Source organism: Neodiprion fabricii, chromosome 4 (assembly GCF_021155785.1).
Source record: "Neodiprion fabricii isolate iyNeoFabr1 chromosome 4, iyNeoFabr1.1, whole genome shotgun sequence".
Taxonomy (NCBI): Eukaryota; Metazoa; Arthropoda; class Insecta; order Hymenoptera; family Diprionidae; genus Neodiprion; species Neodiprion fabricii.
This window is the reverse complement of record NC_060242.1, coordinates 26548809-26562694: the sequence shown is the minus strand read 5'-3', so window position 1 is coordinate 26562694 and position 13886 is coordinate 26548809. Positions and strand designations below refer to the sequence as shown.

Sequence of the window (13886 nt, the reverse complement as noted above, 5' to 3'; positions counted from 1 at the left end):
GGCGAAAGGGTAAAATTTAAAAAATTAATTCAGCGAAGTATTACTGCCGTGTAAATACGACTGATTTAATAACCGAAATGGAATTAATTTTGTTCTGTAACTTTTGTATTTTCAACTCCTAAAATCTAGACTGCAGGTAATTTGTAGTGTATCAAGTAAAAATTTGTACTACACAAAGAACCAGATGTAACAGGTTCAATAACTCAAATTTTGAAACCTAATTTCTCATTACTTCTGTGGCAGGGCCTTGAGCGAATAATTGATAATTGATTATTTACGGTTATTAAAATTTGTTCATATCCGATGCCACTGAAAGTTAACGGCACGTAATTTTGTATAATTTACTTCCGTTTCAAACACCATTTGAAATGTTTATTTGAAATAATTGTCATTCCTCCGAGAGGCATTCATTCGTCTTCACACATTGGTCCATGGTCATACGCACGGCACTACCATACTTCTCACGCACTCGATTGCACTATCTATATAACATGTACGACAAGCTTATAAAATCCTGTCATGCGAACCGAATTTGTACTCTTCTTTTGTTCTTAGTTTTACGTGTCACACAGATTTAATAGTTATTAAGAGTCTGACGGACGCAGAAGAGATATTTTAACAACATTCTATAAAGCCCTACCAACATTGTTATCAATGATATTAACACATTATCATCGCGTGTTTATTCATTTGTTTATTTACTTTTTTATGTTTAAGTAGAAACAATGCCCTAAAATAGTTTTAGGACCGCAAGAGCGTTCAGCCCTCCCCGATCGGACAACAGCCAAATTCATGTTGTTTATTACTTGTAACGACTCAATATTCTTGCCATAACTCAAAACAGTGAGTTGGTATTCTCTGACATTCAATCATCAATAAATTTAATTAATTCATTATTGGTATACTTCGTTAATCGTGCATTTAGCAATTTGCGTAGAAATTGAATGTCCCCAAGATCGTTCAATATCACAGTCGTTCTTTTTTTTCCTTAATCATTTTGTTATATTTTAACGTAATGTATTTATGCATATTACTTAATATGTTTATTTATAATATATAAACATATATACATATATATATATACATATATATATTCATGTTTGCATGTGTGTATATATATATATATATACATATACATATATATATAGCGTAGTATACTGATCGATAGTTATAAAATATTAGAATATGTATGCGCGACGTTGCCTCATAGTCCATAGACCATACATCATCTTTCTTCAAATATCTGGGCCTTTCGATTAGCAAATGCGCAGCACTCGGTTTTTTTTTTCTTCAATTACCCCCTGTAACTGCAACCGTATTAATTAATTTTTTTTTTTTGATAGTTTATTTCATAATCCTTCCGCGCGTATTCTGACGTAGCCATTTCTCTTTTCTTTCATAATGACAAATTATCCGCTCATGTGTACCGCTAAGAACTTACACAGGACGTCATTGCTATATTTAGAAATAGTGTTCCGAATATCTTAATTGCCACAGTCTCTGAACACATTGAAATTTCTGGTAATATAACTTATTTAATGTAAAAATTACTAATATTACTATTTATAAACGAAAAAAAAATATTACTTAAATTCGTTTAATAATTGTTCATTATGTAAAAATTTGCACAATGACACCACCATTGATGATAATTATGATGCCAGCGCCTTTAAATATTACAAAATTTATATACACGTATAACTACCTATATATTGTGGCATGAACACAACAAAAGATTAATTTCTAAAGATATTTCAAGACGTTATCCAGCTCCTTTAAATTCCATCAAGTAACAATTTACTAATGGCTCTTAGAATAGCGCGTTATCATTACACTGTTGCTACATGTGAGTCGTGTGTAGCATTATAATTTTTTTTATTTTCTGGGGACGGCAAACAAACAAATACCATTCGTCGTTTAATGATAATAATAAATTCAAAGAAAATTGATATAGAAATTAATTAATTTTTAGCAACGATACACGCGACTTCAGAAATGTGCTAAAATATTCATTTACGCTTCATTATATTCAAGCAACAAGACTTGGAAATACGAATATCGCGTACCGTTCAATTTTACGATTTTAATAGCACATTTTTCAAACCACGCTCTGAATTTAATTTACTCTAAACCTTAACGAGCCCCATAAGCCCTGACAGGAGTTCTAAAAATTTTCGCTAAGGTTCAATCTACTACATCGTTACTTGGAATAGTAATAACGATTCATTAATAATGATTATTTTCTACTTGTGTTCATCGACGATGTTTTTTTCACCGCAGAGAGATGTCTGTAAATAATTAGGCTAAGGAGCAAATTTTAACTATCGATATTTTCTTATATTTTTCCAGTGATAGGTAATTTTTAATGACTTCTCTAGGTATATTTCGTTCGTTCATGTTTGGTATTTTTATATCTCAGTAATTTTCATTCTGTTGTTTTTTTTCTTTCTTTTTTTAAACATACATCTCGTAATTTAGCGGTGTTTCATCGCGTGTATTGTATAAGTGTATGTGTAAATGTCTGTGTCCATGTATTGAGATTAGGGTTCGGAGTGGAGTGCACGGGGGAGCAAGCGAGTGATTGTGTGTGTTCGTTACACGTAACCCAATTTTAGTGTTATATTTGTATTATTAAATTGTAGTGGATAATCGTCCTCCATCTACTTGCCGGTCCACCAGTCTGTGCCACCGCCACCGTTGTTGGATGAGGTATTGTACGATGAGTTGTTGTAGCTGCCTCCGTATCCTCCGTATCCACCTATCGCAAACAATCATTCAACTGGTATAGAAATTTTAATATATAAAGCAGGCATTCTAGTAAATTATAATCTGCAATTTAATCGAAGTTCACATTGAAAACTAAATTTAGCAATGATGAAACACTCTTCAGAATTGGTGAATTCAAAACGACCAGTTGTAATAGAGCCCTAGATTTTGGCAAATGAACGAATAAAATTGTCATAATGCCATATTATTGAAAAAATCACTAACCGCCATAACTTCCAGGTCTTCCGGCTCCGTTGTTTCGTGCAGATCCAGCACCAGGCTGTTGACGATAATCTCTTGCCCCAAAAGCACTGGCAAAACGACCACCGCTGCTCTTAGTGCCACCTGGTCTTCGTGCACCACCACCACCTCCAGAGTTTCGTACTTCCATGGACATATTCTCTAACCACGGGGGTAAATCCTGGTTGGCCTCTATCAGAAGCTGAACAAGCTCTCTTACTAAATTATGGTTTTTACTATTGAAGAATGAAGTGGCTACACCTGTAAAATAAACGGAGAAAAGTTCAATTACAAAGAACCGTCAATGTTAGCTATTAAATCTTAATATTTTGTAAAGTTTACTACCAGTCAATAGATTTTATATCTCAAGAAATGTCAACGTATGAAAGGCAACGATTCCGGTGTTTTACAACAGCCAAAACTTGCTTTTTTTCTGAACACCCATTTGATCGCCAGAATATAAATACTAACATATGTGCAAAGCGTACCTAGATTTCCCATACGTCCGGTACGACCAATACGATGGACATACTCTTCAACATCGCCGGGCAAGTCAAAATTGATTACATGTTTAACATGCGGAATATCAAGACCTCGTGCCGCGACAGCTGTCGCGACGAGAATAGGTGCTGATCCAGCGCGGAAACGGCGCAACGCATCTTCACGCTCACGCTGAGTTCTATCACCGTGGATACTAGTCACGGGATAGCCTGCTTGGTGCAAGTATTCCTCTAGCGTGTCAGCTCCTTTTTTTGTTTCTACGAATACTAGTGTGAGTGATTCCGCACCTGTAGAAAATGTTTATTTAGATAAGTATAATAGAAAGAAAACCATTGTTCCACGTATAGTGTCTCCAAGTCTTTTCTCGGAATACGTGAATATGTTTGAACAAAAAATTTGAAATTACTTACTAGGCTGAGTGAGGTTGTTGGCTTGGAGTAGATCAAGAAGATAAGATCGTTTTTCACCTTCATCAACCCAAACTATCTTTTGGGTGATGTTTTCAGACGTAGAACCAACCCTGCCGACTGCCAAGAAAATATAATTGTTCAGAAAGTCACGAGCTAGCATCTGAATCTCTTTGGGAAAAGTGGCAGAGAACATAAGGGTCTGTCGTTCCCCGGTTGGAGGCATTGTATCTTGTTCTACTATGCGACGAATTTGCGGCTCGAAACCCATGTCAAGCATTCGATCCGCCTCGTCTAGCACTAGGTACCTACAATACATAAGAATGAAGACTGTTACCATTTTTTCTATTACATAAAAATGTAATCTCAGGAATTAATTTCATAAATGGAAGAAACAATTTCAATTCAGGACTCCAATTTTATCTCATTTCTGCGTAAATCTGACAGCGACGCTTGGTAAGCTTGAAATATGAATTTCCTTGACTTAGCGAGATATTGTTTGAAAGTTCAATAGTTTGGCGATCCTTGAAATGATTAATGACATAATAACAAAATTCACTGTTTGTTAAATTTTTGTGAGTTAATATTACATGCATTATTTTCTCAATAATGACTCTAGACTTTAATACTTTGATCAAATTATTCGAAATCATACTCTGATCAGAATTGTAGGAATGGCCTTTGAGGCTATACTTTTCAACGCTTTTACTTCATCTGTCAGTTTTCGATTTTCGTTCAAATTTTATAATAATACGAAGGTGTTGTCATGATCCGTTCTACATACTTTTCATATCTACGTTCGACTTGAGCGTTCCAAATTTTCAATACAATAAAATTCAAACTGTACCAAACGATGTACGTATTTCGAATGTTAATAAAATTTTGTATTTCACGATCAAGAAACCTTTCTTTTTATATAAGTTATGCCTAAAGTTTAAATACCAAATCAGTGTATTGACTTGGAGCACGAAACCTTCAAATCTTGAGGGGGAGGGAAAAAAAAAAAAAAAAAAAAAAATGTGAAAACACATCATATGCAGAAATATACGTGTACACATGGAATGCAGAATCCTAATTGTACTAACCGGCAATTGTGTAGACCAATTTTCCCGCGATTAAGCATGTCGACGAGACGACCAGGTGTGGCGACAAGAAGGTGGCAGCCGCGATCAAGTTCGCGTAACTGATCGCTAACATTGGCACCGCCATAAACAACAGCAGGACGCATTCTTGATCTGTAAGCAAACTTGCGCGCTTCATCGTATATCTGGGTAGCCAGTTCTCTGGTGGGAGCCAAGACTAGACCCAGAGGGTATTGTTTGCGCCTTCCAAAGTTGGCGCCGACAGCGTTAGGTGGGGGAGGTCGGGGACCGCATTCGTAGATCTGATTTAATATCGGCACTAAAAATGCCGCAGTTTTACCAGATCCGGTCTGCGCGCAGGCCATGACGTCGCGACGCCCGATGATGATCGGAATCGCATACTTTTGGACCGGCGTTGGCTTATCGTAACCAGCAAGAGTGATGCTGTTCTTTACAATCTCCGTCAGCTGTACTTCATCGAACTGAAAATAAGAAATTAATACAACATCTTTTAATATTTTATATCATATTTTCCTTTATTCAAACAATTCGATTATTTGAATTCCCAACTGACGAGATTGAAAATGCTAGAATTATTTTACATACGCATGTGATGTGTGGAGGTATGTTATCGCCGGTGGCCTCAACGGGAATATCCTCATACTTGCTGAAATTGATTCCAGTATTTCCTGTTCCAAACAATTCCACCTCCAACTTCTCATCCCTCGTTGTTGGGATTGTCCAGTCAACTTCATTTCGTCCTCTTCCGCCATCCCTGCCACCCTCGCGTCCGCCGCCACCCTCGCTATCTTTCCATCTTCCACCTCCATTGCCACTCGATCTACGATGTCAGAAAATCAAGATTACTTCCATTCCAAAGTGATACAAGGGATTTGCTGTCAAGATTTTTTCAAAAATTCGATCACTACTTTTTAGTTGTTCATTTTTTTTTTCTCATTAGCATGCTTAGATTGTATTTTTCTTTCATGTATTGCTTACATGTAATGAACTTCCTTAAATTTACATGACATAAGTGTACCTGTTATCATTTCTGGACTCTTGCCAGCGGTCATTTCGAGGTTGCTGTTCCTGCCAACGGTCGTTGCCGCCACCTGGACCACCATCTCGGTTGTCGTTGGTCGGGTAGCGCTGATCACGCCCTCCCCCGTTCTCTTGATTGCCACCACGACGATTTCGACCTCCAAAGTTACCAAAATCAATGTCACGTCCACCCCCACGGGAATCTCTGTAGCCAGAGCCGCCGTCACGGCCTCCGCCACCTCCTCTACCACGTTCCCGATCTCTGTCACCTCCCCTGTCTCTATCGCTAGGTTGCCTCGAGTTGCTGGGTGGTGAATTTGTATCACCGCCTAATGGCGCAGGACCTGTATAATTTTTTCATATCTATGATTCTTGAAATGAAGTATATATTTTAAGAAGTACCAGAAATCAAAATTTGTGTGAATATTTTTTTTTTTTGTTCTGTATGGGGATCAAGAGAAATTTGCATTCCAAGATAAATGAATATAAATGATGAAAAAATAAGCTCCAACTTAAAAATAAAATTATCTCGCAACATATTTTGACTAAATATGTGAAATCTACAAAATAGGTTGCAAAAGTATCATCTGCACTACTACTAAAAACTTTCAGAATTCACGAAGATTGTATTGTCTCAGTGTTTTCACTGATGAGTGAATTTGCAAACAGTGACAATACAGTTTGGTAAAGTCGGCTTATTAGATTCAAAATGATACATGTACCTGATAAATTATTCTAAAATGAGCTACCACAAGTCTTTCGACCTGTTTCAGTTATTCACGAATGCTTACCGACTAGAAGAATAATGAAAACAAGGAAACAGCCTATTTGCAACTATTATCACATCATTTACTTTCCCTACCGCAATCATTGCTCTCATACAAACTAACTGCTGAATGGCCTCATTTTTTCCCCTTCGACATTAATTACGCAATCTCATGGAACTGAGTTAGATGAGTTAATATAAATAAAAAAATTGCAACAGAATGTAGTTACCAGACTTGTGACCAGGTTTAACCAAATTATAAAAGATAGCCAAAGTGATTGACAGCTAGAAAATTGCTGTTTCAAAATTTAGAATATTTATATAAATTTCAATCTTACACGTTTCCAGAATATTGTCTGAAATACTTTTATGAATTTCCAACTGGATATGAGAAAATAGATTAATGTAAAGAAACTACTAACCTCCGGACTTATTGCGGAGATGAGGTGGTACGTAGCGACCCCCACTTGGCTGGCGGGAGTTCTGCAAGTCCAGACCAGCAAACTGAAAAATGGGTTAAAATCAATGCACAAGAAAACTAAAATTTTTATGAAATGTCTGCACAGTTTCCCGAATGTTCTAATTTTGTGAATGAGTGAAAAGAAACGAAGATTATATTTCTTAACATCATGTACCAATAATAAATCATATGATCGCATTATGTAATTACTTTTTCATCAGTTGTTGATCAAATCTACGTGTAAATAGCCAAGGTCTAAAAAAAGTGTACAATTTGAAAAAAATTCTCTGATTCCTGAATATTATCTAAAGAATCAGCACTGGATGTTGACCTACAAGTGTCGACACGCAATCTATATTCAATGTACTTTAAAAGAAAAAATATAAAGTGCATCAAGACTTTTCGCTTTTGTATATCCTATTAATCTTTTTTTTTATCAATGAATCATACGCATGACAGGGAATTTCCCTTTTCCTTTCTCAGTTTATACTCTTGCTCTGGAAGAGAAAATTCGGTTCTTCCAGAAGTAATCGCTAAGACATTCGAATTTCTACAGGTTTAAGCATGTATGTGTGTGCGTGTGTGTGTTCCCACGGTTTACACATGCAGTTACAGAAGGCTTGGTATGATTCATTGGAAAAGTACTGTTTGAGGATTCAATCACAAGTTGAGTGTGTAATTACACATGATAAGAGATCTTTACGCGGAAATGACGGCGGCTAGGTGAGTCGTGAGTGTAGAGAAGGGATTTAACAAAATGATGAATAATCATCCATCGTACGAAAATCAGAAAGATTTCATGATAATTCTAGATCACGATCATTACGCATGTTATAACGGCTTTTCCGAATGAAGAGAATGTGCGACAAGGAAAAAATAATATCACCGGAGAAAGGTAGGTTTTTTTTTTTTTTTTTTATCGACTAATTATATTCCCGTCACGTTGTAAAGCCAGACGAAGTCTAGACCACGTATTGCCGTGTATTCGACATGTCTCGTCAATGAAACGAGGTAAGTTACCTATGCCGTTCTAGGAATCGTTGGCCGCCATTATCCCAAGAGGATGTCATGTAATTTTTGCAGAAAATTAGAAATCCGTTAATTAGGCTTTCTTCTCAGTACCCGGGGGCTCAAAAGCTCGCGAAATTCGGCCACACATCCAGAAAACTCAATATCGAGAACGAGAGCGAAGAGAAGAGTGGCAAAAATTCGGCATGGCACAAGACTCGGTATGCATGGCATCGAGTGAATAGGAACCGCGATGAATAGAATGTGACAAATAATTTATGGGATTGTTTGATTACCTGCTGCTCTAGACCTGATCCATTCTGGTTGGCTGCATTACTCATATTACTCCGTCTCGATACGTAGGTTTCGTGGCTCTCGCGTAGAAACTCGGCTCAATCTATCTCAAAAAACAATTTTTCTCGCACAAAAGATACTCCAGCCAAGTTACACTGGCCGCCTGCCCTGACACAAAGGCCTGACTCCGCTTGACGTCGACGCAAAAAAAAATGGCTGCGGCGATACTCAAAATGGCCGAAACAGCGCTTCCGCTTGCCAATATGACGCTAAGGATGACGCTATTCACTCAACTCAACCGGGTTCCGCATGAATTACTGAGGCGATTTCGGCCGCGGGCGTCAGTCAACGCTCGTGTTCTTCCCAACGGTATTGAGCAACGAGATTTTCTTACGGATGCTTCTTATTAGTTACTAGCAGCTGGCAATAATCCATTGTGATTGGCCTAAGCGAGCGATTGCCCAGTAGCGCCACCTCGGTTCTAGAACGCTGGTTCAGGGATATCAAAATGTTCGAAAAGCTTTATGCCGAAAACAGTCCGGATCACTAGAGTGGATTTTGACTTATTTTTCACTCGTGAGAAAAGCATTTCGGTTTAAAGATGCCTCGATTTAAAGATGGTCCGGATCAAGAGTTCAGTGGATCAGATAGAAGTACTTGATTCTGGATTAGCAAATGTCGAAACTAGTTCGAAACTCGCGGCTGATTTTCAATACTCATCTAGTACCGCGTGAACACTCAAATTCGATCTATATTTCAGAGGAATGTTTGTTACATCCATCTTTGTTTTCCAATGAATCAATTTGATGCCAAGTTTTAATTAATACATTAAATTGTATGCCAATAATTTGCGATAGAAAGATTTTGAGATTCTCTCCAATGCTTTCACTGTAAAATAGGCCACATTAACAGTTATTTGCACCTATTTCACGATACGTTTTCAGTATTCACAAGGGTGAACAACTAGGATAAGTCGCGTCTTATTCACCAGTTAAATTAGAAGGAATGTTTCGTGTCAAGAACCGAAATCTAGATCAAGTATTAGCTAATACCACGCAATATTTCACAGAGATGGAAGCAATAGACGATAAAATAATATTAGTCTAGCTTCATTGAATAAAATCGCTAAGTCATATTCAAAATCCTGAAATAATAGACAATTAGATTGTCATTTCAGCATTGCAATATGTTTGCACATAATATTACAAATTTAATTTTTTATCTTAATACCCAGAATCAGTTCACATCTTACACCATAAGTTCCTGCACTAGTCATTGTTCTAAGATGCATAAAACACTTCGGTCTGAGCTTATCGAATTTTAAATTAGATGCGATATTTTCTTTTAACAATTATCGCGTCTGTCGATTTCGTTGATTTAAATCTTTGCTATAATGAATAAAGTTCTATTATTAAAAACTTGACGTTTTTTAACTCGTGCTTTATATTTTGACCAACTTTATTACCTACACATCGCTAGTACAGCTGCAACTCGACATAGAATATAACGAACCAGAATCAATTGCATTTTCAAGAAATTTTACCGACAATTTTGAACATCGTTTTTGGATCGAAAATACGTCCATTCCCAGAACAGTCGAAAATTCATTCTCAAAATTCAACATTACAAAAATTATTGCCTTACTATCAGTTTACCTGATGGCTGGTAAGGGTTTTTTGTACACGATAATCGAGTTTGTCTATTATATTTGAACACGTCGGAAAGTAAATGCGATTTCTCAAGCAGGGAAGAATTACGTAAATTATTTACAATTTTTATTAGTAGTTTGTTTTTTCATTTTATTGTATAATTTACACCTTGCAGGAAATTAGCGTTTAATCTAATCGTCCTTCTTGGTGTCGGTCTTTCCTCCCCTGATCCTACCGGTACGACGAGCAGCAATCAGACCGACCTTACGTCCGGCGCTGGTTCCCCGCTTGACAGTAGACGCCTTACCAATATGCTGGTGATTACCACCACCGTGAGGATGTTCAACGGGGTTCATAGCCACACCACGAACCTAAATGTGAAATAAATATGTTTAGCAAACTGAAATTTACCGTTCGACAGACATTTGAACAACACGATTATACCCTCAGTTAGTGTTTGTCCACACGGTATTGTGATTCAGGTTTCAAATGTCATACCATCATCGAGTAATTATAAATATATGATCTACATTTTTTTCATACACGATAACATCTATGAAGAATTTTAGTAGTTCTCGATCATTGGTTCTTTGGTTCGAGCGAATATCGTTTGAAAGTTGTTTTAATATCTAAAGATGAGTAAACGTTAACGATCGATGGATTATCTTTCCTTGAAAAACAGCCTTTCTAATCAAATTGCTCATAAAATGCGTCAATTGCCAAGATAAACTAAAGTGCAACAGTTGATAATATTGTTTCTTTGAATTCACCTTAGGCCAGCAGTTCCTCTTGGCCTTGTACTTATGGTACGCACGTCCAGCCTTTAAGATTGGTTTGTCAATACGACCACCACCAGCAACAATGCCGACCATAGCTCTGTTGTTGGAAGGCATAACTTTCTTAGCTCCAGAAGGTAGCTTTACTCTTGTTTTCTTGGTGTCGGGATTGTGAGCAATGACGGTGGCGTAATTACCGGAGGCACGTGCCAATCGACCTCGGTCACCGGTCTTCTCCTCCAAGTTGCAGACAATTGTACCTTCAGGCATTGTTCCAACAGGCATAACATTGCCGATCTGGAGGTTGGCTGTTAACATATTTAAAAAATACTCAAAACAGTTTCCCGATCTTAGCCGTTTATAGATCCTTAATGGGATACTTCAGAAAGAGCCTCTAGATGTTACTCCTCAAAAATCTTAGGCAGTAGGTATTCTAGAATTCATCATGTCAGTTTTCAATTGTACACTTTAAAACTCTAGATTAAAACAGAATCAAAATTGGTCCTTGAAGAGGTTCCAAAAATTTTCCAAGTTGTCGAAGTTCAAACACAAAAAAAACATTCTTACAGCTTTGTTTGTCAAACATTATGAGAGAACAAACTTTTGAGTACTAATATCTTAGGACAAGATCAAACGATTTACCCTTCTTTCCACAGTAAAGGAACTGGCCAGTGTACATGCCCTCGGGAGCGATGAAAAGTTCTTTGCGTGTCTTAAATTTGTATGGATCACGGAAATGCACTACAGCCAATGGAGCACCACGGCCGGGGTCGTGGATAATGTCCTGAGAATAAAAATGTGAAATTGATGAATAATAAATTGGGATTTCAAAGTGTTAAACTATTGATTGAATCTAGTGAGCTTCAGAAAGAGCCTCTAGTGTGTTACACTTCATAACCTTTCAGTTGTAGGATTACTAGAAATCATCATATACTTACAATATCTACAAACATATTAAGATAAAATATTGGTATTTCAGTGTAACTAAAATAAAAAATGCAGCGGATTTTAAGGTACTCCGACTTAATAGTTTCATGTAAATATTCATCGCAAGCAATGAGAATCTAGACTGCTAACTTTTACAAAAAAAGTGAAAGTTTTCTTAATTAAATAAATTTCACCGAGCATGCAGTTTATTGTTATTACAAATACTTCAGACTGCAAATACCAAAAACATGGATAAACACTCAAAATCTATTAAATCGATAATTAATAAATCCCATCCAAGCCATTAATTAGAATTGACATAGTTTAGAAAAATATCTGAAGTTACGATATTTTCAAAGATTTTAAAGTGCCGAGAATTATTCACATCTGCCCTGGCGTAAATCATATTACTGTGTATAATTCTTTAAGTTTCCTAGGGTTTGGTACACAGCAAAAAGAGAAATGAATCTTAGGGGCGCAACGATGTAAGATGGTGAAACAAGAACATGAATGCTACCTAGTGAATTTCTCAAGAGAAATGATTCATCAATTAGCAATTCAGCAGCTAAACTTGAAATTTCCAGCGTTCTTAGCTTTCCAGATTTTTTGACCACGTTGTGTCGATGTGAGACATAAACAGAATTATAACCTCAAAGCAATCACGTCCGTTCGAAACGCCAGGAACTTAATAGCAACTGGTGTTTTATGCAATCGAATTTCGGCGTATTTCATAAAGAATGAATAGCCTCTTACCTTAACGACACCCTTGATGTATCCATGACGTTCGGAGAAGTCAAGCGAGCGGAGTTTTGGCGCTCCCTTTCTCCTTTTGGTGTGGGAGCGGAAGACTGATCCAGCTCCCTTACGCTGAGCACGAATTACACGACCCATGGCTCGAAATCTAGGAACAGAAAAATGATAAATATGAGATTATAAATATCGTGGAGCAGTTTGTGGCCTAGCAGCGGTTCAATCGGCACGTCAAAACTCGCGAGGCATGACAAGATTCCTCAAACGATGGCACTCTAACCTAAAAACAACGAATCACCGGATATAATAGATTTATTTTGTGAAATATTGAATTTAACAGATACATCGATCTTCGAATACTATTCAAATGACATTTAAAAGTTTAGATGGATGTTATTTATCGTAGATATTTTAAGATTTCACGAGTAACAACGACGGAGGAAACGTACCAACGGAGCCAGTCCCAAACAGAGGAAGTTGAAGGCGAAAATCGAATTCGACCTATCGAAAGACCGGGTCGACGATACTTTTGACACTTTTGATCGCGTATTCGATGTCAGTCAGAGTAGCATCGAAGAATTCAAAACGAAATTGAAATAGCAACGAAATAGCTTTTACCGTTGCTATTACGGAACTCATCCCCTAATTCTTTTTTTTCCAAACGAATATGTTTAAACGTAAATAGTCAACGGTAAGCGCAATTGTGATGCAATATTTACTCAACTGCGGTTTTCTTCTGGAGTCAGAGCAGTTTTAGAGAAATTTTAATTACCATTTAATTATTCAATACTTATTACTTCGGTCAGACTCCGATAATAATCTTGTAATATATTCAAAGTTTTAGACAACTTGAACCGTGAAATAAGTAAATGTATTCGAAAACACGTAAGTATTACGGCGTATATTATCGACCACTTGCGCCGTGCTTGCTGCAACCATACATACAGTTGTGTGAGCATTACGAATCAGACCAGATAAATGTAACCGTAAGAAAGTTCCTTAAGCACCCACGGGCACTGACATTTTTAGATTAAATAGGGAAGTCAACGTTCTAATAGCTCTTGGAGCTAAAAAGAAATCTGTGAAAAACAGCCTTCCAAAAAACGTTTATAATTTCCCGGTCATGATTCAGTGTCGCAAAAAATAAGAAGCGATGAATAACTGTTAGAGTGTGGAGTTGCTTTCATAGTACAAAGTGAGACTATTTCAAGATCTTTAT

General features: G+C 37.0%; 2 protein-coding genes across 2 annotated transcripts; both read right to left on the bottom strand.

Moving 5' to 3' along the window:
• Window positions 1-2445: 2445 nt before the first annotated feature.
• Window positions 2446-8771, bottom strand: LOC124181455 (ATP-dependent RNA helicase bel). Its single transcript, XM_046568051.1, has 9 exons — window positions 8568-8771; window positions 7226-7307; window positions 6036-6381; window positions 5603-5837; window positions 5000-5478; window positions 3918-4222; window positions 3495-3794; window positions 2992-3267; window positions 2446-2758 (listed from the first exon to the last, which is right to left on the bottom strand). Exons 1-9 carry the CDS (start codon window positions 8610-8612, stop codon window positions 2661-2663), a joined length of 2166 nt encoding a protein of 721 aa, XP_046424007.1. The 5' UTR covers window positions 8613-8771; the 3' UTR covers window positions 2446-2660.
• A 1572-nt stretch (window positions 8772-10343) lies between these two features.
• Window positions 10344-13254, bottom strand: LOC124181485 (60S ribosomal protein L8). Its single transcript, XM_046568106.1, has 5 exons — window positions 13117-13254; window positions 12671-12818; window positions 11633-11774; window positions 10985-11298; window positions 10344-10585 (listed from the first exon to the last, which is right to left on the bottom strand). The coding sequence occupies exons 2-5, from the start codon at window positions 12806-12808 to the stop codon at window positions 10406-10408; spliced, it is 774 nt and encodes a 257-aa protein (XP_046424062.1). The 5' UTR covers window positions 12809-12818; window positions 13117-13254; the 3' UTR covers window positions 10344-10405.
• Between the last annotated feature and the right edge of the window lie 632 nt (window positions 13255-13886).

What these genes read in the sequence shown, in the direction of transcription:
- LOC124181455 (XM_046568051.1), bottom strand. Translation starts at nt 8,612, where the DNA reads ATGAGTAATGCAGCCAACCAGAATGGATCAGGTCTAGAGCAGCAG. An exon ending in GAGTCCAGAAATGATAACAG is followed by an intron (nt 5,838 to 6,035) that starts GTACACTTATGT and finishes CTGACATCGTAG; the next exon opens with ATCGAGTGGCAATGGAGGTG. An exon ending in ATTGGTCTACACAATTGCCG is followed by an intron (nt 4,223 to 4,999) that starts GTTAGTACAATT and finishes TATGTATTGTAG; the next exon opens with GTACCTAGTGCTAGACGAGG.
- LOC124181485 (XM_046568106.1), bottom strand. Translation starts at nt 12,808, where the DNA reads ATGGGTCGTGTAATTCGTGCTCAGCGTAAGGGAGCTGGATCAGTCTTC. An exon ending in CCTTTACTGTGGAAAGAAGG is followed by an intron (nt 11,299 to 11,632) that starts GTAAATCGTTTG and finishes ATATGTTAACAG; the next exon opens with CCAACCTCCAGATCGGCAAT. An exon ending in AGAGGAACTGCTGGCCTAAG is followed by an intron (nt 10,586 to 10,984) that starts GTGAATTCAAAG and finishes TTTCACATTTAG; the next exon opens with GTTCGTGGTGTGGCTATGAA.